Below are 23,967 nucleotides of genomic sequence, written 5' to 3' on the forward strand. Positions count from 1 at the left end.
GCAGCAGTTCCTTCTCCAGTGGAAAGTGCCACATGCAGTCTCCAGGTGGATGTGACTGGTTGTTTTGTCTGTGCAGTAAATACTAAGTGACAGATGTTTTTTGAAACCAACAGTATTTTGTGTGAGCCTGTGAGTGTCAAATCCTGTTCCTTGAAGTTGCTCAGTTCAAGTAAACTTTTGTTTCCAGCAGAAAGCAAAACCTCTTGCTAAATGCAGTGCTGTGGTGATTATGTGTAAATGTGGAACTTGTGTGTTGTTACTGACATTTACAATAAAATATCCCAACATGACACAAGACAAACATATTGAAAATATCAAATGAGCAGCTGTTACAATGTGTTTAATCACCCAGTCATGCATCATAAACTTACACATTTTTGACAACTTTGTATTATAAAATGCAATATAAAAATAAATTTTATCAAAATAAGATGTACACTTAATCACCCAACACCTCTAGGCTCACATATAACAGAAAGCAAAATTAATATCTGTATAAGACAATGATTAATTCAAGCCAAAATGGTATAAATTTAACAAAATGATACTTAAAGAGATTTAACGATACAAGATTTAACAAAAACAATACTTCAGCCAGTTCCTGAAAATACCTCAGGGCTCATAACATCCATTTACAAGAGTATAAATTCAAGTACTTGTATGTACAGTTTGCAGCTACCTTTTGTGCCACCTAATGCCAATGCAGTTCAAGTATCCTTCCTTATTATCTGTTGGATTTGGCAGGGATGGCTTATGTACTGGAAAAGGCATATATAAGCATGGAAAACAAAGTTATTTCAAGTGGGAAGAAGGAAAAAATTGGTTGTAGTGCTGTAAAAACAAAAAAACCAAGCAACCCCCAAGCAAAAAACCTACCCCTCCTATAAGCTTTTCCTAGCTGTTCTCTTATCTTGCAGATAAGGAGATCCTAAACATGACACAAATGTTTTAATTTTCCGAACATGAGTAATTCTGGGAACAAACTGATGTCTTTGCTACTAAGTGCTAAAGCTCAAGGAACATTCTCAGCTCTGCAGCCAGACACACACATGAGCCAGAGCTGTGCCTTCTGTAGGACATGCCAAGCACTGCTCAGAGAGACTTCAGGGTTAGAGACACACTCAGTGAAGCTGCAATTCCTGCCTCACTTCTAAAGCCAAGGAACAGCAAATTAGAAATAACAGATACCTGATAAAGCCTGGCTTAATTCAGCATCCTGACATCCACTGCCCAGAAGCCAGCTTTAAGAAAAAGAAGTTCTGGAGGCACAAGACTGGCACTTTTCAGCATTGGCAGGTGGGGTGGTTTAACCACAGCCAGCAGCACGGCTGGTCACTCACCCTGGGCCACACCAATTCCTATGAAGAAAATTCTACCCCAGCACCACCCTAGAACCTCATTTATTATGTTTAAATCATATTCTTTATTCCTAGTGAGCAGAGGAAAGAAGAGGGTGAGGTGGATCTCTTCTGCCTACTATTTAAGGCGTGCAAGAAAATATAAAAGCCTGAAAAAGGGTGAGTTTTGTAGAGGTTCCTCAGCCTTCTGCTGAGCACCACTAGGTTTATTTCTTTTTGAAGGACACTAAACTGAATTTTGAATATCCATCCTCCCTCTCTAATAGTTACATAAGGGCATGAAAGGAGCTGTTCCTACAAGCACTATAGCCCCACTTCTACCTCTGCAACACAATTAAGGAAAAATTATCAGTGAGGCTTTCATCTCTAGGTAAATTAATCCATTCTGTTTTTTTCAATGGTACATTGTGACTGGAATTAAGAGGCACTAAAACAACAGAGGCATCACTCTCTTCTAGCATTCAGAAGTGTGGGCAGCCACTGATCTGTCCAAATCCTGGTGCTGTGTGCTACTGGCTTCTAGGTGGCAAAAAACTGAATTAATTTCTGCAAAACAGAGCATATTCTGGTCACAAAGGAGGAGCTGCCTAGCAGTTCTCTTTTACCTTAAGTAGATGAAAAGGGTAGTTGGTTTTTTCCCTGCACTAAAGGTAATAGTTACCAAAGAGGAGTTAAAATTGACTTGTAAAGGTAAGAAAAATAAGATGCTTTCACTGAGGAAAATTAATCTCTTCCCACCTTTAACGTACAACTGTTCATATGATGAGTTTTCTGCTCCTATAGATTCTGAGCTGCCACACAGAAAAGAAAAAAAGCTTCATGGTTTTACCCTTTTTCAGAACTCAGTCTCTTTACAATGTCAGGATGACAGGTATGGCATTTGCCACCCTTTAATTCCAGGATGAGGTCTGCTGCCAGGTCAGGAAGTCATTACAGAAGTCTCCTTTTGGCAGTGCAGTCATGCTGCAAGGGGGCTAAGAGGAAGAAAGACATTCAAAACAGAGTTTGGCACTTTGAAAAATGAATGTCTGAGATCCTCAAGATAATTTAGTTTTATATTTACAGAAACGTAACTGGTGCCTATAATCACATTTGAAACTAAATCAAGATTTCATCCAGAGAAAGTGCTCTAGTGATAAGTTCCCAATTAGAAGGGATGGTCTTTTCCACCAAACAGTGAATTATTTCACCTTGAAGTAACAGACTGTGCTTTCCTCGTCCTCGTGAGGTTTCCTATGTCCACACCATTATAGTGCAGAAAAATGTGTGCAAAGAATGTGCTGAGAGTTAAGTCAAGACCATTAAATAAAATGAACTTGGGGAGTGGGAACAGCTTATTCAGACACAGGTATCTTACCTGGTTTGACATCAATGTCAGTTCTGTCTCTAGACAAAGACCTAGAAGCACAGGCATACAAGTTATGGGTAAATATCACAGAGATGATTCAAGTCTAACTCCATACAGGAACATGACAACCAAAGACAAAAGAGGTCAACAAAGTTAAAAACCAAGTTGTAACATTTCACAGAAGAGCTGACAAGCACAGTGAACAAAATGCTACAATATCAGAAAATCTAAGAATGTGCTTTTAAAAAGCCTGTCTGCATTTGGTTTCACAGACTTAAAACTCAAATTTAGCCCAAAGTAACAAGCTAAAGCAGCACCTTGCTGTCGTACATGAAGTATTGCCTTCTATACATCACATGCCAACTGCTACAAAACCTCCTCACACATCCTGGGTATGAGGTACTTACCCAATTCCTATCTCAAGCAGAAAAGAACTGTCAATGTGGGAAGTGGCTGACACAGCTTTCTTTTATTTGGTCCTGAACCTCATTATTTGAGGCTGTTGTCCAATCAAAAGCCTTATTCAATGATCTGAAAAAGGTGCTGTTTTCTGAAAATGAAGATTGCATCTGCTCTATAAACCTTGGTATAGATGTTATGTTAGTTAATCCATCAGTCACATTTCCTCCAACTGTGAAGAAGTTTAAGAGATGATCTCCATACATGAGTATTCATGAGTAAATTTTGTTCTGTATAAATTTGAAAGAAATATTCACTGAGATATTTCAGAAACACCAACTTACAATCTGAACCACATGACAGAGGACAGGCCGAATTAGACTTCTATGGTTTTAAGCAATCTTCACTACAGAATTATATTTTGCAGGGTTCAAAAGCCATTTTCTTTCTTTCACCAGTCTTTCATTACTGGTGTTTGCAGAAGGGGAAGAGACCAGATAATCACAAAGCTCATAAATCATCCTCACTTTTCACCTGTGTGGGGTGAGGACAAGAAACTGTCAAGCTTACCTATCTGCAAATTTTTTTCCCTTTATCATTAGAAAGAAGAAGTTAGAAGTCCAGTTTGCACCATTCACACAGAGGATGATGAGCCTCAAGTCTTCTAGAAAACTTGTGCTCTTTGCTTTCACCCTCCCCGAACTCTGCCCTGCCCCCAGTGTGCCCTCTCCAGCTTCCTTTGGTTCTACAGTGTAAAGTGCCTCAGCAGTCTGTCCCCAAACTGCAGGTTTAGGAGTAAGGCAGAGTTCACAACATCACCTAACAGAGCAGATCTTAACTGTGCTGGAAACAACCTCCCTCCTGTGGTTTGTCAGTAACAGTAATAGAGCTGAGGTTTCATCCCTCGCAGGGAATCATCACACTGCTTTTCATCAGCATCCCCACTCACTAGCAGGTCGTGGGGAGAGCTGTCACAGGGCAGCACCAGCTCTGAGAAATCATGCAGGAAATCCTCTTCAGAGGCCAGCAGCAGCTCGTTCCAGGCAGAGATGTCCAGCTTGCCTGCAGTACCACCATACTCCTCAGGAAGGATCACTGGAGGAATGTTTTGGTGAAGGGAATTCAGATCACAGCCATGAAGAAAAAACTGAAGGAGAAAGCAAAAGAGTTTTAAAAGTGCACATCAAACACTTTGCAGTAAACTGCTGGAACAGTCAGCTAACACACTTATTTTGAGCTAAAGAACAACTTTAAGAAGTGATGTGTTCATGGGCAAGTGGCAGCACAGAACAGTGGGCAGGTACAGTGAGGCACACCAGTGAGAAAAGTGCTGAGACAAAATCCACACCTTGTGCAGATTAAACCCCAGCAAGAGAGACTGGACATGTGCCTGGGCTCAACTTCCAGATTCAGTTCATCCCCAAGTTTGCTCATGGGATTTAAAGTTCTTGTGGACAAAAAAAATCATCCTTGGCAACCACAGTCCTGTGGAGAGGACACTTGTGCCACACAGGACCCTTGTGTACAGGGAAAAGAGCAAGGAAGGGGCAACACAGTTCTCCTGTGACTCATTAACTAAAGTGCTACTGGGCCAAATAATTAACCACGGGGAGAATGTCCTGGATAGACAGCATATGTATCAAAGTTCTACATGAATATTTTGCCAGTATTGAGTTCCTCAAAGTTTCTGTCTCACAGAGAATTGTCCCAACAGGTGTATTTCTAAAAATTAAAGCAGAAAGTAAAATGGCACCAACATTTTTCTAACTGTCAAGTATTATAATTTTTTTTTTTTTTTTTTTTTTACTTAAGAGTGGCCAAGCAAGGAACGTAAAAACACTAATAATAATGTTAAAATCACATAGATCCTTACCCTGTTTGCAATCTTTTCCTTCAGAAAAGGCTTGATGATTGCAAATATTCCTTTAAATATACGAGGCTCATTTATTATGTTTACAGCCTTTATTCGAATGGGGAATCCATCCTGAAGGGTAAAGAAGATTTTTATAATGCAGTTTAAAAAACATTTGCCATCTTTCTCTTTTTAAAATTTTCTGAGACTGACTGCCAGCACAACCCACTGGCTCCCTAACTTTAATCTGAGCTACCAACATAAACCAATACAGGAGAAATTCAACTTGTTATGAGATTTCTGCTGCAGAAATTTATTTGCAGAAATATTTTTCATAGGCAAAAGCTCATGATCACCACTTAAGAACTCAGTGAGGTTTCTTTTCCTTATAACCAGCTCTACATATACAAATCAGTCAGTGCTTGCAGTGAAAAGCAGACAAGAGGCACTGCTGGAATATTTTTCTCCATAGGAACATCAGTGAATTACCTCATCTTTACAGGAGCTGCAGCTCAATAAGGGCAATGCAACACATTTATATTCCACCATCCTTTATGTCCTTCCCCAAGTCCAGCTATTGTTTTGTGAATATATTCCAGTAGGAACAGCAGGACACCCATGGCTTTATTTGTGCAAATTAAATATGGGCTTACAGTTAAATGACACATTTAGATCATAATGTAAATGTGTGAGCTCTTATAAAGACCTTTCTTAACTCAGCAGCCTCATCTCCTACGCTCCCCTGACTCACCCCATCCTTCCTGATCCCACGGATACAATAAAGGATGTAACCAGCTCAGGCCACAACAAAAGTAATGATGGAATGAACCCATTCAAGAGAAGTTTACTCATCCCACTCCCCCAGACTGTATCAACATCAAATGAAATCATCAGACCTTCAGCCACTTTGGCCAGGCTACTCCTGAGTCCTTTCCCCTTCCCATTTTGTCCAGCTTCACTGTGTTTATACCCTTGCTCTAACCTGCTCTCCAACACTTTTCTTCCACACATTCAGGCAGAGCTGTCTTCATTATATCTCTTATGCTAAAGAAGCCTCTGCCTTCAGGGCATGGATGGAAATCCTCCTCAAATCACACCCATTCATAGGTACCAAGTCCTCTTAACATTTTTGCAGCAGCAGCACTTGAGCTGGAGCCTGCACTTGCCCCATGGCTGGCTCCATCTCAGCTGACAGGAACCATTTAAATATCAGGCAATTTCCTCACTGTCTCATCTCTAACTGTAATTCCCTGCTCTCTTTCTTCATTACCACTACCCTGCAGAACTGTTTTTGTCTGTTCCAACTCAAAGTCTGCACTTCTAATGCAAATTTAGTTTTGGGTATGCAGAAGTCAAAAAAAGGAGCAAGTGAGGTAAGTTGGCTGTTAGGGTGTGAGAAACTGGTTGGGCAGAGACTTGTTTAACTCTACTAGTGAAAGCCAAGATGATGACATTTGTGGTGACATAGTCAAGAACTCTACACACAGCAGCAGTCATTTACAATGCACAAGCTTATTTTCCCACCAGTTCAGGTCTTACCTGAAGAATTCCAATCACTTTTTTGGCTACAAAAGGACCAAAATGAGACGCCTTAGATAAGCTGACTCCTTTGTAGTCTGCCAGGATTACAATTCCATTCACCTGGGTCTCTTCGGACTGAATGAGTTTTTCTAAGGTTAAGTATATGGCACGAATGTTCTCAGTAATCGGATAATTACTGGGTGTCCATCTGTCTGAGGTTACAAGACAGGGATGGTAAGTTGGAGAGTGAAGATAAGCTAACAATACACATTCCAAAAAACTGATTTTCTGTTCTCCTGGACTCAAAAGTTACTCTGTATAGCCACAGTTCTAGTTCAGAGCAGCCTTTCTTAAGCACAAGGTAAATGGCAACTCATGTTTACTTCAGGGAGCAAAGGCAATGGTTTTAAGAACCCCATTCTCCACCCAGCACAGCTCATTAATAGCAGTTTCAGCTCAGAAAGAAGGCAGGTAAATGGAAAAGAGGAGAATGAATGGAGAGAAATTTACAGCAAGCCTGGCAGCACCAAAAGCACATGGAAAAACTCTGATTATTTACACAGGAGTCAGAGCTATCAGTTTCTCTCTCTGCTTATTGTAAAAACAAATTATGAGCTTCTAAGGGTAGGCCAGCAGCCCTATTTCAATTTGAGTGACTGCATAATAATTTTCCTTGAGAAATTATATTTCCTTGAAAATTTTCATCGACCCACCTCACTGCATTTTCATTTTGCCACGACCGCAGCTATTGCTGGCACAGGAAAAGGAACTGGAATGATGCTGGCTAAGGACCAGCATGTCCCTTTTCCAGTCAGCTTTTCAAATCTGAGAGAGCCCACAAACTCTGCGCAAGTCAGCACTGCTCAGAGCAGACCAGAGACAGGCTTTTGGCCCAGACACACCTCGAGGACAGGGCACAGACACACTCAGGGCTGGGTACCTGGGCGGATGCACACGACGTGACGTCCCTGCGGGTCCTGGTGGGGCAGCACAGTGACAAAGCCTGACTCCAGGACAGGCTTTATTGCAGATGGCTTCAGGTTACTGAACACCTCTGGCCAGGTCCTCCTGCAGGTGTGATAGTTCACCAGGAGCTGAAGAGCTCGGTCGTAATCAAACTTCCTGGCTCGGAGGAACCTCAGCAAAAAAGCATCGTCCAGACAGGTGCCCAGGGAGGGATAGTCCTTGCACACCATGTCCCTGAGGGCCTGCACGTCACGGAGCCTCCACTCAGGCTTCTCCTGCAGCTCCTCCCGGGCTTTGGTAACAAGATCAGGAGACAGGGTACACACATACTTTGGCCGGTCTGGCAGGAGCTCACTGTCTGATGGAGACCCTGCTGACGGACTTGTCCTGGTGCAGTCGCTGTCTCCTGACATAATGCAGCAGGAATCTGTCAAAAAACAAGTGCTGGATGTGACAAACAAACCCACAAACTTACAGCCACAGTGATTGTTTACATATTTATTATCTTCTGTACTCCCTGTTTCCTAAATGAAGACACTTCCTTTCTAAGAACCACAGTCAAGGCACAAGATTCATTTTAATTCTCCTACCAGGATTAGAAAGTGCAAGTTACTCTAATCTCTTTATCCTACCTAGCAGGTAGAGTGCTACCTTGGATGAAACCTAACCAATTAAAGTTAAAATACAGAACGACACAGCTTCACTGCAAAACACGGACTTTAATTTGCTTTAAAGTTTACTCTCCATGTCCAGTTGAAAACTAAAGCAAAGAAAACATGCCAGTTTGTCATGATTCTCACATTTGGTCGAATTACACCCTCTTCTGAGAAGCTCCCCCATCCAAGCCCAGACAGCCAGTGTTTTCCTTTAACTTCTCTGGCAAACACATGCACTTACCACCACCTCTGCCCAGGGCAATATTTTGAGCAATTCAGGAGTAGCACTTGGGAATATAAGAAATGGCTGCAGTGCACAGACTGGATGAGCAGGTAAAAAAATTGCAGACTCTTATACCAGCACTGCATGGATACTGAGGCTAGTTTAATCTAGTTTTAACTTTTCAGTGTGATGTCAGTATGTCTGACCTGTAAGCTGGAATTCCAAATCCAGTCACAAGTAGACAGAGATGAGTAAAAATTAGAAAATCACGAGCCTGCCATAATTCCTCCAGCTGGACCCGGGGCTGGCAGCGAAACACGGCTTTATTTTGCTGATCTGTTGGCACTCAGTCACCCACAGCACATCACACGGAATTGGTGCCACAGGGCCATTTGTCACCATAGCCGCCCTCCTCCTGCACTGACAGAGCCCTCAGTGCCCCGCTCACCTTGCCCAGCGGCTCGGGACGGCCCCGGCACCGCACTCAGGGAGCGATGTACCCCGGGGTACAGCCTGGGCTGGGCAGCGCCAACCCCGCCGGAGCGGGGCACAGGGGCGAGGGGGCTGCCAGGGACCGCCAGGCCCCGCGCAGACCCCGGCCCCGCACCCGCCCGTACCGGAGCTCCTGGGCCGGCAGCTCCTGGCCCCATAGCCCCAGGGCCCGCAGCTCACCCGTACCGGAGCTCCCGGGGCCCAGCAGCATCCGGCCCACAGCCCGCCCGTACCGGAGCTCCCAGCCCCGCACCCGCCCGTACCGAATCTCCCAGACTCCACAGCTGCCCGTACCGGAGCTCCCGGGGCTCAGCAGCGCCCAGCCCTACATTAGCCCGTACCGGAGCTCCCGGCCCTGCAGCCCACAAGTACCAGAGCTCCCGGCCCCGAAACCCGCCCTTACCGGAGCTCCTAGACCCGCACCCGCCCGTACCGCAGCTCCCAGCCCACAGCCCGCCCGTACCGGATCTCCCAGACACCATACCCGCCCGTACCGGAGCTCCTGGGGCCCACAGCCCGCCCGTACCGCAGCTCCCGGCCCCGCACCCGCCCGTACCGCAGCTCCTGCGGAGCAGCCGCGTCCCGGCCCCGCCGCCCCGGAACGGCCCCGGCCGCTCGGAAGTGACGCGCGGGCCGCGCCTGCGCCATGGCCCCGGGGCGGGCCCGCGGCCTTGGGAGGGCCCAGAGCCTCCGGGGGAACCGGCGCCGGTACGGTTCGGCCCGGACCCGAAATCCGGGCTGCCTCCGACTTTGGCGGCTGCTCTGGGCAGCGAGACGGGGCCCGGGGACGCTCCCCGAAGGGACACCTGTCCTTCAGTGCCACCTCATCCTCTGCGACATCGGCAGCCACTGCCTCCAGCCGAAGGCAGAATTTTATATATATATACACACACATACACATACATATACATATATATTTTTTAATATATATATATCTCTACACACAAATATATATATGTAAATAATATATATATTTTATAAACCACATTTTATAAATAGATTTTACACTTGTAAAATACATTTTATATGTATAGAATGTATTATGTATGAAATACACTTTTATTATGTGTATATATATGCATATGTATGTTATGTGAGTATATAATATATAATATTGTTATATAATATATGTAATTATATAACACAGCAAGTATATTTACGTATATAATGTATAGATTATATACTAATTATATATAGTATATAATCACATAAAAATATAATATCACATAAAATAGATTTTATTTTTACATAGGCACACACACACATATATATGTATACGAATACATCTATAAAAACATATATCCTATATATTTTCTATACAAATACGTATCCCAGGGCCTGTCCCTGCCAGCCTGAGCCGGTGTGGGATCACTGACCAGAGCTAGGGCAGCCTCAGTGCAGGCTCCAGGCAAACACAGCTGTATGGAAACAGGGCCCAAGAGATGTCCTGGCTGTATCTTGGATTTAAACCACAACAGAAGGACTAAATGTTAATAAAAGGAGAATTTTGGGGTAGCTTGGCTTTGGATTGGTTTTTGACAGGACAGAAAACCATATTATCCCACAGGAGGTGATGCCTGGCCAGTCTGCATGGAATTTGTAATAAAAAGCTGGTCCCTCCCAGGTTTGCTGCATTACAAAGGGCTCACGGGGGGCGCTGGGGAGGGAAATGCCACGTTTAACCCCAGAGCTGAAGGGATGCAGAGGCTGATTGCAAAGGGCTCAGCATCCTGCAGGGTGGTTTCTGTCTCCTCTCTCGCTGCAAGCCGCGTTCTCAGCCAGGAGAGGGAGTCGAGGATAGCTGGACAAGTGTGGGAGCCCCAGGAGCCCACAGTGGGATCAGGCCCTTCTGCAGCTCACAAGGTTCAGCTCTCATTTGTTTCTCTGCCAAGGGGCCACCCTTCCAAAGCAGAAAATGTTTCAGTGCTGCTGTACCTGGTCAGAGAGATGCCAGCATGGAAACAAATGGAGTGTGTCACCGGTGTCACCTGCACAGAGCTGTTCCAGGGAAGGGGAGCACATTCATTCCAGCCTGTGCTCATGGTAAAAACCCAGACTGTGACAGTGTTCACAGGGGTCCGAGGATGAGGGAAGACATGAGGATCTGACTCCATGTTTCAGAAGGCTGATTTATTATTTTATGATATATATTATATTAAAACTATACTAAAACAATAGAAGAAATAATTTCATCAGAAGGCTAGCTAAGAATAGAAGAAGAAAGAAGATAACAAAGGCTTGTGTCTCAGACAGAGTCTGAGCCAGCTCACTGTGATTGGCCATTAATTAGAAACAACCACATGAGACCAATCACAGATGCACCTGTTGCATTCCACAGCAGCAGATAATCATTGTAAACATTTCGTTCCTGAGGCTTCTCAGCTTCTCAGGAGAAGAAATCCTAAGGAAAGGATTTTTCATAAAATGTGTCTGTGACACCAGATCTGGGTGCAACCTAGAAAGCTGGGTCCAGTTTGGATTTGAGTAAACTGGGCCTGTTTGTGATGTTGCTCCGTGCCCTTTCCAGCAGATTTGTGGGATAAATGAGGTTGGAAGGGACCTCAGGAGGACAAGAGATTTTGCATTGCTGCCATTTGCATTCATGCAGCTCCTGGGCACAGAGACATGACAGAAGCGGCCAGGTGGGACCTGTAGTCTCAGGTGTGTGCTGTGGACATGGATCTGTGGCCTCCCAGCTGAAGGCATGACAGAATTTCCTAGATCACCTGATGCACCTAATTGCTGATCTGAGAAAAGGCTTCAAAACACCAAACAGCTGGGAAGTACTGGAGCTGCAAACAGGAATTTATGCTAAAGGTTGCAAAATCTGCTTGGAATTTGCACCTCTCAAACAAGGGAGGAAAATTCAGCTGGGAGGTGACAGTTCCAGTCCTGACTGGTTAATGGCTGCTGCAACAGGGTGTTAGAAGTGAGCAGGGATGTTTGAAAGAGGTAGTAACATGTGAATGAAGCTCTGTTTTGGGGAACAAGGAGGGCAGGAAATAAGGGAGAATCAGTAACAATCAAGACAGATATGGACAATAAAATTAAAATAAGAGCAAGAGCCTTAGGCAGGTGAGAGAGAATGATGAAGGAAAGTAGAAGTGAGGATACTGCACAGTGAGGAAGAGCTGGGAGTGGAATATAATCTGGGGGTTGCCCCCAAATGAAGTGACTGCCTTACCTCAGGTTTTTTATGTGGAGAATGTTGAACTCATGGAGAGCAGTGGGTGGTGAATGGAAGTGGGGGGGTTCAAGCATCAAGCCAAGTTGTTGGGGGAGTTTGAAAATACTGGCACAGGAAATCACAGGAACTGTAGCAAGAGCTTCTGTAATTTACTCTTCCTGGTGCTGGCATCCTGTGACTAGAAACCAGTAAAGGCAGAACCTGTCTATAAGGAAGTAAAAGCTAAAAACTGAAAACAAACATCTAGGAACTGACAGTCCCAGGAGATGTGATAGCTGTAGCCTGAATTTAAAGGCTACAGCTAGGAAGGAGTTTTGTCCTTGTCCACTGCATCTGAAGGGAGAAGGACATGCTGCACCACATGCCCACAACTGAGAGGAGATGAACCCCACCAACTGTGCCACTCCATCAGATCCCAACCTGCATTCTTTGCAGGAATTTTTGTCAGGAGTTCTGTTGTGACCTTGAGAACCACACCTGGAGCCCCGTGGGGAATCCAGCCCTTCTCATGTTCTTCTCTCCTATCACATATGATTCATGCCTTTCTCAGCTCTCTGGGTGCTCCCATGCTCTGCCGTTGTGTTATAAATGAGTGGCTGTTGGTGTTGGTTGATATTTAATGAAGTCCATGTAATACTCTTCACTTATTTACTTATCCTATCCCAGTCTTAATACCCAGCCTGGGAAAGTTATCTTGGCTTCTTTAAGCTTTTCCACCATTAGCAATAAACGTTTTACAGTCTTGGCAAGCTGAGGCTGAAAAGCGAGAGCATGACTTCAAACAGCACTGCTCACAGAGAAGGCTTTAAACTGATATTAAATCACTAAACTGTGCAAACCTAACAGTCCTGTCATAAAGATAATCTGGGAGCAGTTCAGTCCAGGAGGGGCTCTGGTCCTTGGGTTGCAGGTGGAACCTCTGGGCCCCACAAACTACAGAACTCTTTTGGGTAACAGCATCAGAGCAGAGAGCCACTCGTGCTGCAGGGCTGGACCAGGTCTGCCTGAGTGCCAGGGACCTGAGCTGCTCCTCCTGCACCAGTGCAGCAGAATGGGAAGGACTGGAGGGGAGCAGCAGTCCCTACAAATCACCCCAGGCAGGGCTGTGCCAGGCTCCAGACATGGTGCCTGCCTGTGATACAATCCTCTGTGCTCAGAGGATGGGGTGACTAAGAAAATATCCCCTAAATGACTGTCAATATTCCTCTCAAAGCCTGGAAGTGTGCATCCTCCAGGACAGCTTCCATGCCTGCTGTCACCCTGTGTGTGGTGGTGTGAGGAGTGGATCTCACAGATGGGAGCCTCAGCTGGGAGCAGCACACACTGGGCTGCAGGGGACCCTCCCTGATCTGCTCATGCCCTCCCCAGGCACAGATGGCACACCAGACCCCCACACACAGCTGTGGAAACAGGCACTGATGTGCAAATGCACACAAATCTGTAGCATCTGCTGCCAAAGCAACTGCATACAGGCAGGCAGCACCACCCAGGCCCACAAAGCTGTGCTAAGGTGCTGACAGACCCCCAGAACCCCAGTGTGTGGTGCGACACACACACACACACACAGCCTTACCCAGCCCAGGCTTTGAGAGAACACTTCCCCTCTCCTTGGCTTTACCAGCCTCAAGATGAGCAGTGTTTTTGCAAAAGCTTGGTGAGGAATGTGCTTGGCAGGACTTCTGAATGTTTTAAATATTACAGGATTTCTGCAGTTTAATTTTATAGAATCACAGAATAACTTAGGTTGGAAGGAACCTTTAAAGGTCATCTAGTCCAACGCCCAGTTTGCTCTGAGCTGAGCATTTCCTTTCACTGCTTTTCATCATGGAGAATGCTTTTTGGAAGGAGAGCAGCTGTCTCAGAGGCAGGATGTGTCCCTGGAAGGATTAACCCTTGAGAGGGGCTGTGATGGGGCTGCCCTGGGTCCCTGCTCCTTGCAGCCCCTCCATGGCACAGGCTGTCAGAAACACTCAGGTTTGCTCCTGCAAGGAACCAGTTGGTAAATGGTGGAGGAATCCTTCCAGGGGCAGAATGAGGTTGGACTGGGTGCTTCAGCTCTTGGGGCTTTCAGCCTGGGGTTCATCAGAAGCCCATAAATCAGTGGGAAGGAGTGAAACAGGGCTGGGTTTTAGAGTAACCCCTGAGTGATATTTTTGCACATCTTTGGGGTGAAGGAAGTCAGCTGCATGGTGGGCTGTGAGGTGAGGGGCTTCATGCAAGAAATAGTAGGATTTCAACAGAAAATTAAGAGCCTGGAATGCTGGAGCTGTCTCCACTGCCTCCTCAATGGGTGTGCCGTACAGCAGGTCTCCTGTGTGCTCTCCCAGGTGAGAAAATGCCACTCTAATCCCACACCTCAGAATATTGTTAAGAGAGGGCTAAAACCCACTCAGCAGCAAGGATCCCAATGGTTTATCTGTGCTGGAAGTGCTGTAGGTCTGAGTCAGGCATTCTGGGTTTGGCACTGAGGTTTCTCTTTGCTGCTTCTCCCTCAAGCTTTTTTCTCAGTGGCTTGTCCCTGCAAATCAACTCTGAGTGGATTCCAGGATATGCTTGAGCCAGTGTGCTCCATGTCAGTGGTTAATGGTGAGTAACCCATCAGCAGGATTAATTTAAAAGTGCTTTTAAGGCACAGTGGTGTTTTGGAGAGTCCTGGAAAGGATCACAGTATTATGGGTTACTTTATTGTAATGACTTTACCCGTCAGTGAGGGGGAACATGTCCTGTTCCAGCCAGTGCTGACACCTGGCTTGGCAGCAGAGAGAGGAATTCCTGTCTGACTTGGGATGCTTTCTGTGCTGGGTGTCTGTCCAGGCATTCCCTCAGGCAGCCCTTGTGCTGTTTCTTGCACCAGAGCAGTTTCTAGGAGGAGCTGGAGAATCACAACAGCTCCCCCAGACCCCTCATCTGCTGTAGGGTCCCCCAGGCTCACAAGGGGTCCCTGGTCTTGTGAGTCCATGGGGTCCCAAGGGACTGCAGGTTCCAGCCACCAAATGGGAGGGCTGGAGTGGAGACAGAGCCCAGGGTTTTGTGTAATCCACAACTAAACCCCAGGTTAGGGTGCCCTCAGGCCTCTGGAAGGTTTTGGCCATGATCAGACAAGCCTGGCATCACTCCAGATCCAAAGCCAGAGTAAACCTAGGAAATACAGTTCCCAAACCACCTTCTATCCCAGACCTGGGTTTGACTCAGAGCTCTTCTTCCCCTGGGTTTGAACTGGGAGCACTCTTGGTGCCAGCAGCCTCTTCCCTCTCACAGGACACTGCACTGCAGGTTGTGACTGCAGGGTTGTTTGTGCCAAGCTCTCCTGCTCGCTCTCACATAACGAAACTGACAATATATTGCCATTTTTATTGGCCTGGCTGGCAATTTTTCAGGTGCTAGGTGTGTTTATGATTGTCAGGGTCACACCTCACTTTGGAATGGGGAGAGGGATTTTAGACATACCCACACCTTACCATCCCTCCTGCAGCCTCTCTGAGGCATTTTAGACATACCCACAACTTACCATCCCTCCTGCAGCCTCTCTGAGGGATTTTAGACATACCCACACCTTACCATTCCTCCTGCAGCCTCTCTGAGTGGAAAGGACTGTGCAGTGTGTGGCCTGAGCTCCCCAGCTGGTTGGTGATATTTGCATTGAGCCCAGAGGGAAGTGGCCAGCCTGGCACATGGAATTGCCTGGCTCAGCAGTGCCACGTTGCTGAGCTGTCCCTGCTGCCTCTTGGTGTTCATGATTATCTGTGCCTGTGTGTGCACTTGTGAGTTTAATAGCAGCAATAGTTGCTTTTTTCAGGGATGATATGCAGGCCATAAAACTTGTTTGCCTTTTTCCTCCCCCGCTCCCACTAAGATATGAAAGCTGTGGAAAAGGCTCCAAAGCCTGCTGGCTCTTTCAGATGGAAGTTATATAAGGAATATGAAAAGAATGCATTTCATGGTGGCCAAAGGACCTAAAAATACCACTTTCACAGATCTTTGCTTGGACATGCTGAAAAGATTCCTCAGCTGGAGATGATGCTCTCCAGGAAATCATCCCTAGGTTGAGCTGCAGGCACAGAGAACTCTTGTGTTCAAAAACAATGTAAGAGAAGCTGTGTGTCAAAGGCCAATCCTCAGAGCAGCCACCTCCTGTGACATGGGACATGGCCCATGGCTCCAGGGAACCCAGCAGGGTAAAACACAGCCCAGGAGTGGCAAGATCAGTGTTTCAGGGTGATTCCAGGCTGCAGGGACAAAGGAGGTGAGAGTTGGGATTGAGGATGCCAATTAAGGACAAGGTTGCTTCTGGGACATTTCATGGGGTTTTTTCCCAAGTGAGCTGAATCCAGCAATAAGAAATCTCCTGTAGGAAGTGCACTGATTTAAGATTAACCAGGTAAAGGGCAACCTTGATAGAGCAATTCATGGGAAGGAGCCCAGGGGAGTTTATTGCTTCAAAGATTCGATATTACATATATGGAGTTTTTAGGGCATTTACCCTGGTAAAACCAACCATGAATCACAGCAGAGGAGTCCCAGGGTTTTTTTATTTTAAAATTAATGAAGTCCTTTTCTTTCCCTTGACTGGACTAACCACTCAGTCCTGTGTGTGCTGGGATAACACGTCCTTTAGTTCCTTTGTGTAGGCATTCAGCAGTGGTGCTGGGGCTCTGGGTCATCACAGGCACACAGGTAGTGAGGGCAGGTTATTTGAGATCTGTCCTTGACTCAGAGTGGAGAGACAGGAGACAGGCTCTAAATGGTGTCTCCACACAGCCCTCAAACACAGTCTGGATCTCATCCCTGCTGATTTTTCACCAGCATGACTGTCACTGGGACACCATGGTTGTGCTAATGGGATGGAAAACTGGGCTGCTTCTCATCCCTCGTACCTAGGATGAGACTGCCCACCTTGACTCTCATCAGGGGCAGGAGATCGGGTAAATGAGGGCCAGCTCCTGCAGGCAGAGCTGGAAATGCTGGATGTTGTTCCTTCCCAGAGACCTAATCTTTACAGCCATCTACACCCCTCTCCTCTCTTCCTGTTCTCTTCCTGGGCATGCTACAGCTGAGCACAGCCTCCCATGGTCAGGAAAGCAGGTCATTAAGAGCCTTCTCTAATTGCCAGTGTATTTCTTCATCTTTACAGCCAGTGATAAGTTGATTTTCACTTGATCATCTTACTGTGCCCCATAGGCTCAGCCTGGCTCCCACCTGCTGCCAGCAGTAGGGTGGCTGTGTTTGAAAAAAAGAACAATCACCCACCCCAAAGTGCTCAGAAATTACCTTTGAAACACAAGAGGGACATAAAATGAACATGTTTGAAATGTGAATAATATATTCTAGCCTCCTTTGCTTGGCTTTCAGAATGTGGTTACTCCAAGCCTTTAAGCTCCCTGGAATCATGAAAGCAAATATTTATTCTCCATGTTTGTTTTTCTTTTAATGAAAATTGGGATTGCCATTCAATCTTATGATTCCAGCACACGTGGCTTCAGGACAGACACATTGGGCTTGCCAGGAAATAGTGACAGCTGGCAACAGCATCAAACACTTGTTTGGGCTTTTTTCTCCATACACATATGCTTTGTGCTCAGACCAACAGGGAGGTTAGCCCCTTTATTTAAAATAAATCCTCCCAGAAGAAAGAAATCCATCTGTCTGGGAAAAGTTAGAAAATATTTTTGCATTTATTTTTCTCTTTTTTTCCTTTTTTTTATGAATACAAACTCTTGTGAAGAAATATTCTTCTGTTTCCATTGGAAGGCAGAAACCAGCAAAAATTAATGTACAATATCGAGGAATACTTGGTGCAAATGGACCAAAAAGGATTCCCCACAAAGTATGTCTACGTACAGGAAAAAAGGTTGCTGCAGTTGGAAAAGACAGCCTGGTTATTACAGGGTTGGGGGTTTTTTTGCATTTAATCTCCCAATTATAAATAATCAATGTGATTTACAAAATAATTTACAGAAAATGATTGGATTCATCATTGCAATAAATTACTTGGTACGATGCCACCAGCACTGGGACCATACAGCACCTCTGACACTGCCAGCATGAGGGGTTTCATTTTGCATTGGAAATCAGGGGACAGACCTGCAGCTCCTCTGGCTGAGCTGGCTCAGATTTGTCCCCACCAGAGACCTCTTGGCAGCCATAGGGCCACCATCCTCATCCTCCTGAGAGGCCAGCAGGGACTCAGGCCTGCCGTGGTGCAGGGCTCTGGGAGCTCCAGCCCTGCTGGCACCTGCAGCAGGAGGGCTCCTTTCCTGCTTTCAGCTGTAAACCAAAGGTCAGATCCGCAGGGTTTTGGCACAGGCAGGCACAGAGGAGCAGGGGCAGGAGGGAGCAGAGCAGGGTGGGCACACCCAAGGCTGGGGCAGACCCAAGGGGCTTGGGTTATTGCTTGACCTCTGTGGCTTTACTCTGCAGGACCCCAAGAATTGTATTTTTGAGGTTGGTGCTCTCAAACACTCTGAGGTCTGAAGGAGTCATAACGAATTCCTATCATGTTATGAAGAACTATAAATCTGTTATCAGCCACTCTCTAAGCTGAAGGAGTGGCACTGCACTAGAGAAGTGGATTGTGTGGCATATCTTAGCATTAAGTTGGGTCTGTACTGAGATCCTGGGTCACAATGCTCCCAGCACTCAGAAAGCCCAACAACTTGGTCCAACCCGTGAGGCTTAAGCTCTTCTCACCCCATAGGTCTTTCCCCTTCCTACATCTGTCCCCTGCTTCCTTCCAAACAGGCATGCCAAACAGGCATCCATACTACAAGCAATAGTTGGGGCAGTGATATTTGGGCAGTGATGCCAGCCTGTAAAGGGGTGAACCCACCCCATTAGCTGAAATCTCTGGAATCCCGTGGTCCCTCTGATTGCCAGGAGGCAGTGAGTGCTGCAAGGGAAGGGCTTGGAAGTGGTTGCCTCTCTGAGCATTGTGGTCAGAGGGCAGGCATGGCACAGAAATATTGAAACCCCTCAAGAGGCAGAGGGATCCAAATAGTGGAGTATCTTGGTGGGCCAGACTTTGCCCCAGCATCAGCTGAAAAGATTTGTTAGGTCTGGCTGGGGGGCTTAGTGTGCTGGTGGGTGACACCATGCAAAGACCTGGGACTAGCCAAGGCTGAGGAGCAGTTCTGGCAGTGCTGCCTGGGCAAACCCCATGTGCTTCACCTGCTGTGCTGCTCCGGGGGGAGCTTCCACCTCCACCAAGTCTGGCTGGGCTGGGGACTGTCAGGGGGCTGGCATGGCTGTGGGAGGGAAGCCCTCCACTCCCACGGCACAGGGAATTCTCGTTCATGAGGTCTGCTGTGGCTGAACCAGTGCTGAGGTGGCAGTGGGGCAGCAGCCTGTCCCCAGGCAGTCACTGCCACCTCTCCGCAGAAGGAGGCAGGAATCTGGCCCTCCTTACAAGGACTGAGGGTTTTGGCAAGGCTTCAGCCTTAGTTCTGGGACTCTGGGGCTGCCCATGGCACGTGCTGTCCGTAGCTGCAGGAAGACACCTTCTGGTGGTGGTCAGTCCAAAAAGCAAGTCCGTGTGTCCGTGCCCAGGGCCCTCTGGGTGGCTTCTCTTTTCACAGTGGCAGAGTCAGTTTGGGCTTTTCTCCCACACGGTGCTCTGAAGGAGGCTGGCTGGGTGGGGTTTGCTAGATGACCTCCTGTTTTGTGATGGCAGGCTGTGGGATGGACGTGGGCTGCTTGGCCACGGTTGCAATGGCTCCAGGCAGCAGCTTGTACTGCTCTGATCCTGAGCCCGCGGGTGGAGAGGGCTGTGGAGTTTCTGGAGTAGCTGAAGAGAGAGAAAGTGAATTAAAAGAGGGCTTCACAAACCTGACAGCACTGGGATGTGTCCTCAGTCGTGCAGGGTTCAGGTGTCAGCACAGCAGAGGCTCTTATGGGCTTGTGTGTTTACTGTAGGGCAGCCCAGACACACAGGCATGGTTTGATGCCCCAGGAGAACCACAATAACCAACATCAAATAAGGGTATTTTGCTGACATTTTGACCTCTACTAACCACATTTTTGGTCAACCAAGCTTATCTCAGCACAGGGTCCCCAGTGGTGGCCCCATGTGGTGGCCCAGATCCTCCTGTGTTTTTGCAGAGGACAAACTGAGGTGTGTCTGAACCACTCAAGGGAAGGGGAGCCTTTCCACTGATTTCACTAAGCTCTGGATAGGATCATTCATCCCTTAAGGGCTATGTAAAATTGCAGTCTGCCAAGGAGTATCTTGTTGAATCAGTTAGTCTGGCCTAATCTAATCTAACCCACCTCTCTGTTTGTCTTTCCCTCCTTTCTGCATAGGAATTTCTCACACACTCATTACCAGAGACTTTGTCTTTCTTGCAGATTTCCATGCAAGGTAGAAACTACCTCCACAGGCACACTGGAAAGCTCCTGGTTTCTCCCAGGAGCTCTCTGTCTCTGGATATACTCACACATCTGCCCATTGTGCATCTGAGGAGGCATTGTGTTGGCCACAATGACGTTTGTTCCCAGGTTCTCCTGGATCAGGTGAGGGTGCAGGTGGTGGTGGGTGTGTGGCGTCTCGCTTGATGAACCTAAGAACATGCAGGAGACATTAATTGCTACAATGGCAGAAGGAGACAGTTCAGACGGGCCCAACCACTGCACCCAAATGTCCAAGGCTTTGTGCACATTTGCGCACAGGTGACTGAAGAACACCCTTCCCTTTTTCCTCCATGCATGACTTGAACTGACCCCTGCCTACTGCCTGCATGTCCTCTCATACAGGATTATGTTCTTTAGTCACACTTCCACATGCAGAATAGCACAGTGGGAACTTTTCATTTTGTTTTGTCCCATTGGATGCTCCCACTAGAAAATCTAGTATGTTCCTTCAGCCTGAGCTTTCAGACCTTTTTGTTTTGATGAGTCCCTTCTGAAAGAGGAGGATTGGTGAAATGGCTGCCAGGTAGGAGTCTGGGGGTGCACAGCAAAGTTTGTCTTTGTGCAGAGGGCTGGGGGTGCCTCTCTGTAAGCAGAGGAATGGCTGGTGCTCTCTTTAGGTGAGAAGAAGTAGAGGACCCTTGGTTACCCCTGTCAAGGACAGGGGAGATGATTTTGTGTAAGTCCTGCAGACTGGCTGTCTCTAACTTTGCTAGATAGGGAGCAGTGACCAAGGAGGGTCTCAAGGGGACAACAGTCAGGGAATGCCGAGAGACCTCTTGTCAGACCCTCAAGCACTCACCTCCCAGCAGCATCTCCTGCAGCAGGTTGTCAATCTTAGCCATGCCAAAGAGCTTGACGAACTGGATCTGCTCGATCATCTGCCAGGTGATGCTCTGCAGCACGGGCAGCAGCAGCAGCAGCTCCCCGAAGCGGCCCCGCGAGTCGTACTGCCGGTCATTGATGTAATCCTCCAGGCTCACCTGCACCTGGTACCGCATCCTCTTGATCTTGGACGGGTCACTCAGCCCCTTGGCATCTGCAATGACCCACACAGCCAATTCTCCAGGCTGCTGCCTGTCAGGGACAGCTGGGCACAGCCTGAGGGGAGCTGCCTCTGATTGCCCATTGTCTGCTAGGATGGACAGGATATGGAAGTTTGCAGGCAATCCCCACCTGAGAATGTTGACTCTATGTTTCAGAAGGCTAATTTATTATTTTATGATATATATTAAAACTATACCAAAAGAATAGAAGAAAGGATTTCATCAGAAGCCTAGCAAGCAATAGAATGGAATGATAATAAAATCTTGTGACTGACTAGACGGTCCAAGACAGCTGACTGTGATTGGCCATTGATTAGAAACAACCACATGAGACTAATCAAAGATGCACCTGTTGCATTCCACAGCAGCAGATAATTATTGTGTACATTTTGTTCCTGAGGCCTCCAGCTTCTCAAGAGAAAAATCCTAGCGAAGGGATTTTTCATAAAATATCATAGCTACCTATAGGAGTGTGTTCTTTGTTGACGGAGTGACAAAACTATTTTTTGTCTCCTTAAAAAGGAAAGAAGCCTAGAAGTTGCTCTCTTTAATTAGGTGAAAAAACTACTTCATAGGCTTAGAAGACTTCACCTCAAACTTAGGATAGCTAATTGGACAGAAGCTTAGGCAATTTACTAGAAAAGGAAGTGAACAAAGAAACTAATCGCTTTTGTGTTATACTAAGAGCAAGGACTTCCTACACTTGACTCAGTTTTTCTCTGTTATTTTGTCATTTATTAAACCTTTTTGTTTTTAACACTGCAACAGAAGCCATCTTGCTGATTTTTATGCTTCCAAAAGTAGCTGAGCTATCGTAAGTGTGTTATAGCCCTCCAAAAGCTTATAAGATCTAGCTCAAAAAAGCTACTCTAACAGCACTGGACAATTTTTCTCAAGACTTACTTCTGTCCTCCCTCTCTAAGAACAGTTTGGCCCAGAGAGGAGACCAGGCAGCTTTTCCACCACTCAGGACTGGTGTTTGTCAGCATAATCCAGACTAGACCCCTCTGATGGAAACCCTCCCCAAGCTGGGGCATACCTGGGTCAAAGAAGATGATGGCTTTCAGGCAGGCATATTCATTGTCATCTATCTGCAGCTCCTGGAAGGGCAGCACCAGCTCGTCCAGGATGCGGATGGCCACACGGTTCACCTCCACCAGCTCGGGGCAGTTCCGTGGGATGATGTGATCATTGCCTGCAGCACAGACACCATCACCTTATCATTGCTCAAACTTAGCTGGGGTGACAGGGAGTTCAAAATGCAGGTAGATAATGATGAGATAATTTTGGGGGTGGAAGAATTAGGAAGTTCCTCCTTTAGGCCCTACTCTGTCTCAGAGCACGAGAAACTTTGATCTGTTTTACTAGAGCAGCTTCTCATTACACAGGAGCCATTCAAGTGAGAAAAAGCTGATCAAGGAGAGCTTTTTTCTGAATCCCACCACAGCCCCCAACAGTCCCCAGTTTTGTCACACCTCATGGCCTTGATGTCAATGTCAGCCAGGCCTAGCTGCACCCAAAAGTTGTGCTGGGCTTGCTAAACTACAGAACAGCTCAAGCCACCACCTTGCAAAAATGATGTCCACAAACACTGAACCACCCTCTCCTTCATCCCAGCAGGGAAGTGTCACAGAAGCAGATGGGCTGGTAGCAGAAGTGAAATTTTTACCTAGCAGCAAGACATCCTTGAACACCATGGACCTCTTGGCAACTCCCAGTAACAGATGCTCCCCTGCGTGTGCACGTAGCAGTGCTACCTGCAAGGGCAGGGAAAAGTTATTTGGGTGATGCAGAGTCTGAGACAAAGCTGTGATTTCATGTCAGCAAGAGGGAAAGCTCAGCATTCCTGTACTGCACTCGAGGATGGGAGTGAGGGTTCCTCTTCTGTTACAGGCAGAGAAAGAGATCAAATAATGCTCTGTGCTAAACCAGTTACAAATCCAGCAGAACCAGCAGGTAGGAGACAGCACCTGAAATATCCCATATTCAGGACACAGGCCATGAGCAGGAGCATGCTAGACTGTCCCAGGAGCTCCCACCAGTGTGGGCTGTTTGCAGACAGCTCCTGCAGAGCCAGAGACCACACTCCATCCTGGGAAGTGAGGAGAAGTGCAACCCCTGCTGCTGGACCTTGCTGTCCCTCTGGGCTGTGCCCACCTCCCACTGCAATCACACCCATGGGCACCCATGTCCAGCTGGCCAGTGGGGTCACCCCCTGGCCACTCATCCCCTGCACAGCCACAGGAACTGGGACAGGGAAGCCAAAGGGATGTTTTTCTCCTCTGATGTTAATGATTGAAGTGTTTCACTTTACACCCTCCAGTGGCTCCTGAGAATGTTCTGAATCTTTTGCCCTCCTTCAGTTAAAAATTTCAGAGATTTAGGCAGAAAGAGAAGTTAACAATTGGACATCCTGACACAGAGACTTCTTAATGTCCAGCCAGGACCTTCTGCTGGAGAAAACAATCATTAAACATTAATAGAGAAATGCTGAAAAGTATGTCCTGATGGGAATGGTC

At 46.8% G+C, this 23,967-nt stretch overlaps 2 protein-coding genes across 10 annotated transcripts in view; both read right to left on the minus strand.

Moving 5' to 3' along the window:
• Window positions 1-111: 111 nt before the first annotated feature.
• Window positions 112-9,479, minus strand: TTPAL (alpha tocopherol transfer protein like). 5 transcript variants are annotated; one of them, XM_074553338.1, is made up of 6 exons: window positions 9,361-9,424; window positions 9,310-9,330; window positions 7,419-7,871; window positions 6,497-6,690; window positions 4,979-5,089; window positions 112-4,252 (listed from the first exon to the last, which is right to left on the minus strand). In XM_074553338.1, the coding sequence occupies exons 3-6, from the start codon at window positions 7,855-7,857 to the stop codon at window positions 3,977-3,979; spliced, it is 1,020 nt and encodes a 339-aa protein (XP_074409439.1). In that variant the 5' UTR covers window positions 7,858-7,871; window positions 9,310-9,330; window positions 9,361-9,424; the 3' UTR covers window positions 112-3,976. The 5 variants fall into 5 exon arrangements, with proteins under 5 accessions (XP_074409439.1, XP_074409440.1, XP_074409438.1 ...); XM_074553339.1 differs by lacking the exon at window positions 9,310-9,330 and having other exon boundaries at window positions 9,372-9,479; XM_074553337.1 differs by having other exon boundaries at window positions 9,310-9,439.
• A 7,907-nt stretch (window positions 9,480-17,386) lies between these two features.
• HNF4A (hepatocyte nuclear factor 4 alpha) overlaps window positions 17,387-23,967 on the minus strand; it is a 36,142-nt gene continuing 29,561 nt past the window's right edge. For 4 of the 5 annotated variants that reach the window (XM_026796009.2, XM_074553445.1, XM_074553442.1 and 1 more), the window contains exons 6-10: window positions 23,118-23,205; window positions 22,488-22,643; window positions 21,205-21,441; window positions 20,432-20,554; window positions 17,387-19,782 (exon numbers count right to left, since the gene is read on the minus strand). In XM_026796009.2, the coding sequence (XP_026651810.1) occupies window positions 19,640-19,782; window positions 20,432-20,554; window positions 21,205-21,441; window positions 22,488-22,643; window positions 23,118-23,205 (747 nt within the window). In that variant the 3' untranslated portion in view covers window positions 17,387-19,639. The remainder of the gene's footprint in view (window positions 19,783-20,431; window positions 20,555-21,204; window positions 21,442-22,487; window positions 22,644-23,117; window positions 23,206-23,967) is intronic. The other variant, XM_074553443.1, reaches the window with a different exon arrangement.

Source organism: Zonotrichia albicollis, chromosome 17 (genome assembly GCF_047830755.1).
Source record: "Zonotrichia albicollis isolate bZonAlb1 chromosome 17, bZonAlb1.hap1, whole genome shotgun sequence".
NCBI classification, from domain to species: domain Eukaryota; kingdom Metazoa; phylum Chordata; class Aves; order Passeriformes; family Passerellidae; genus Zonotrichia; species Zonotrichia albicollis.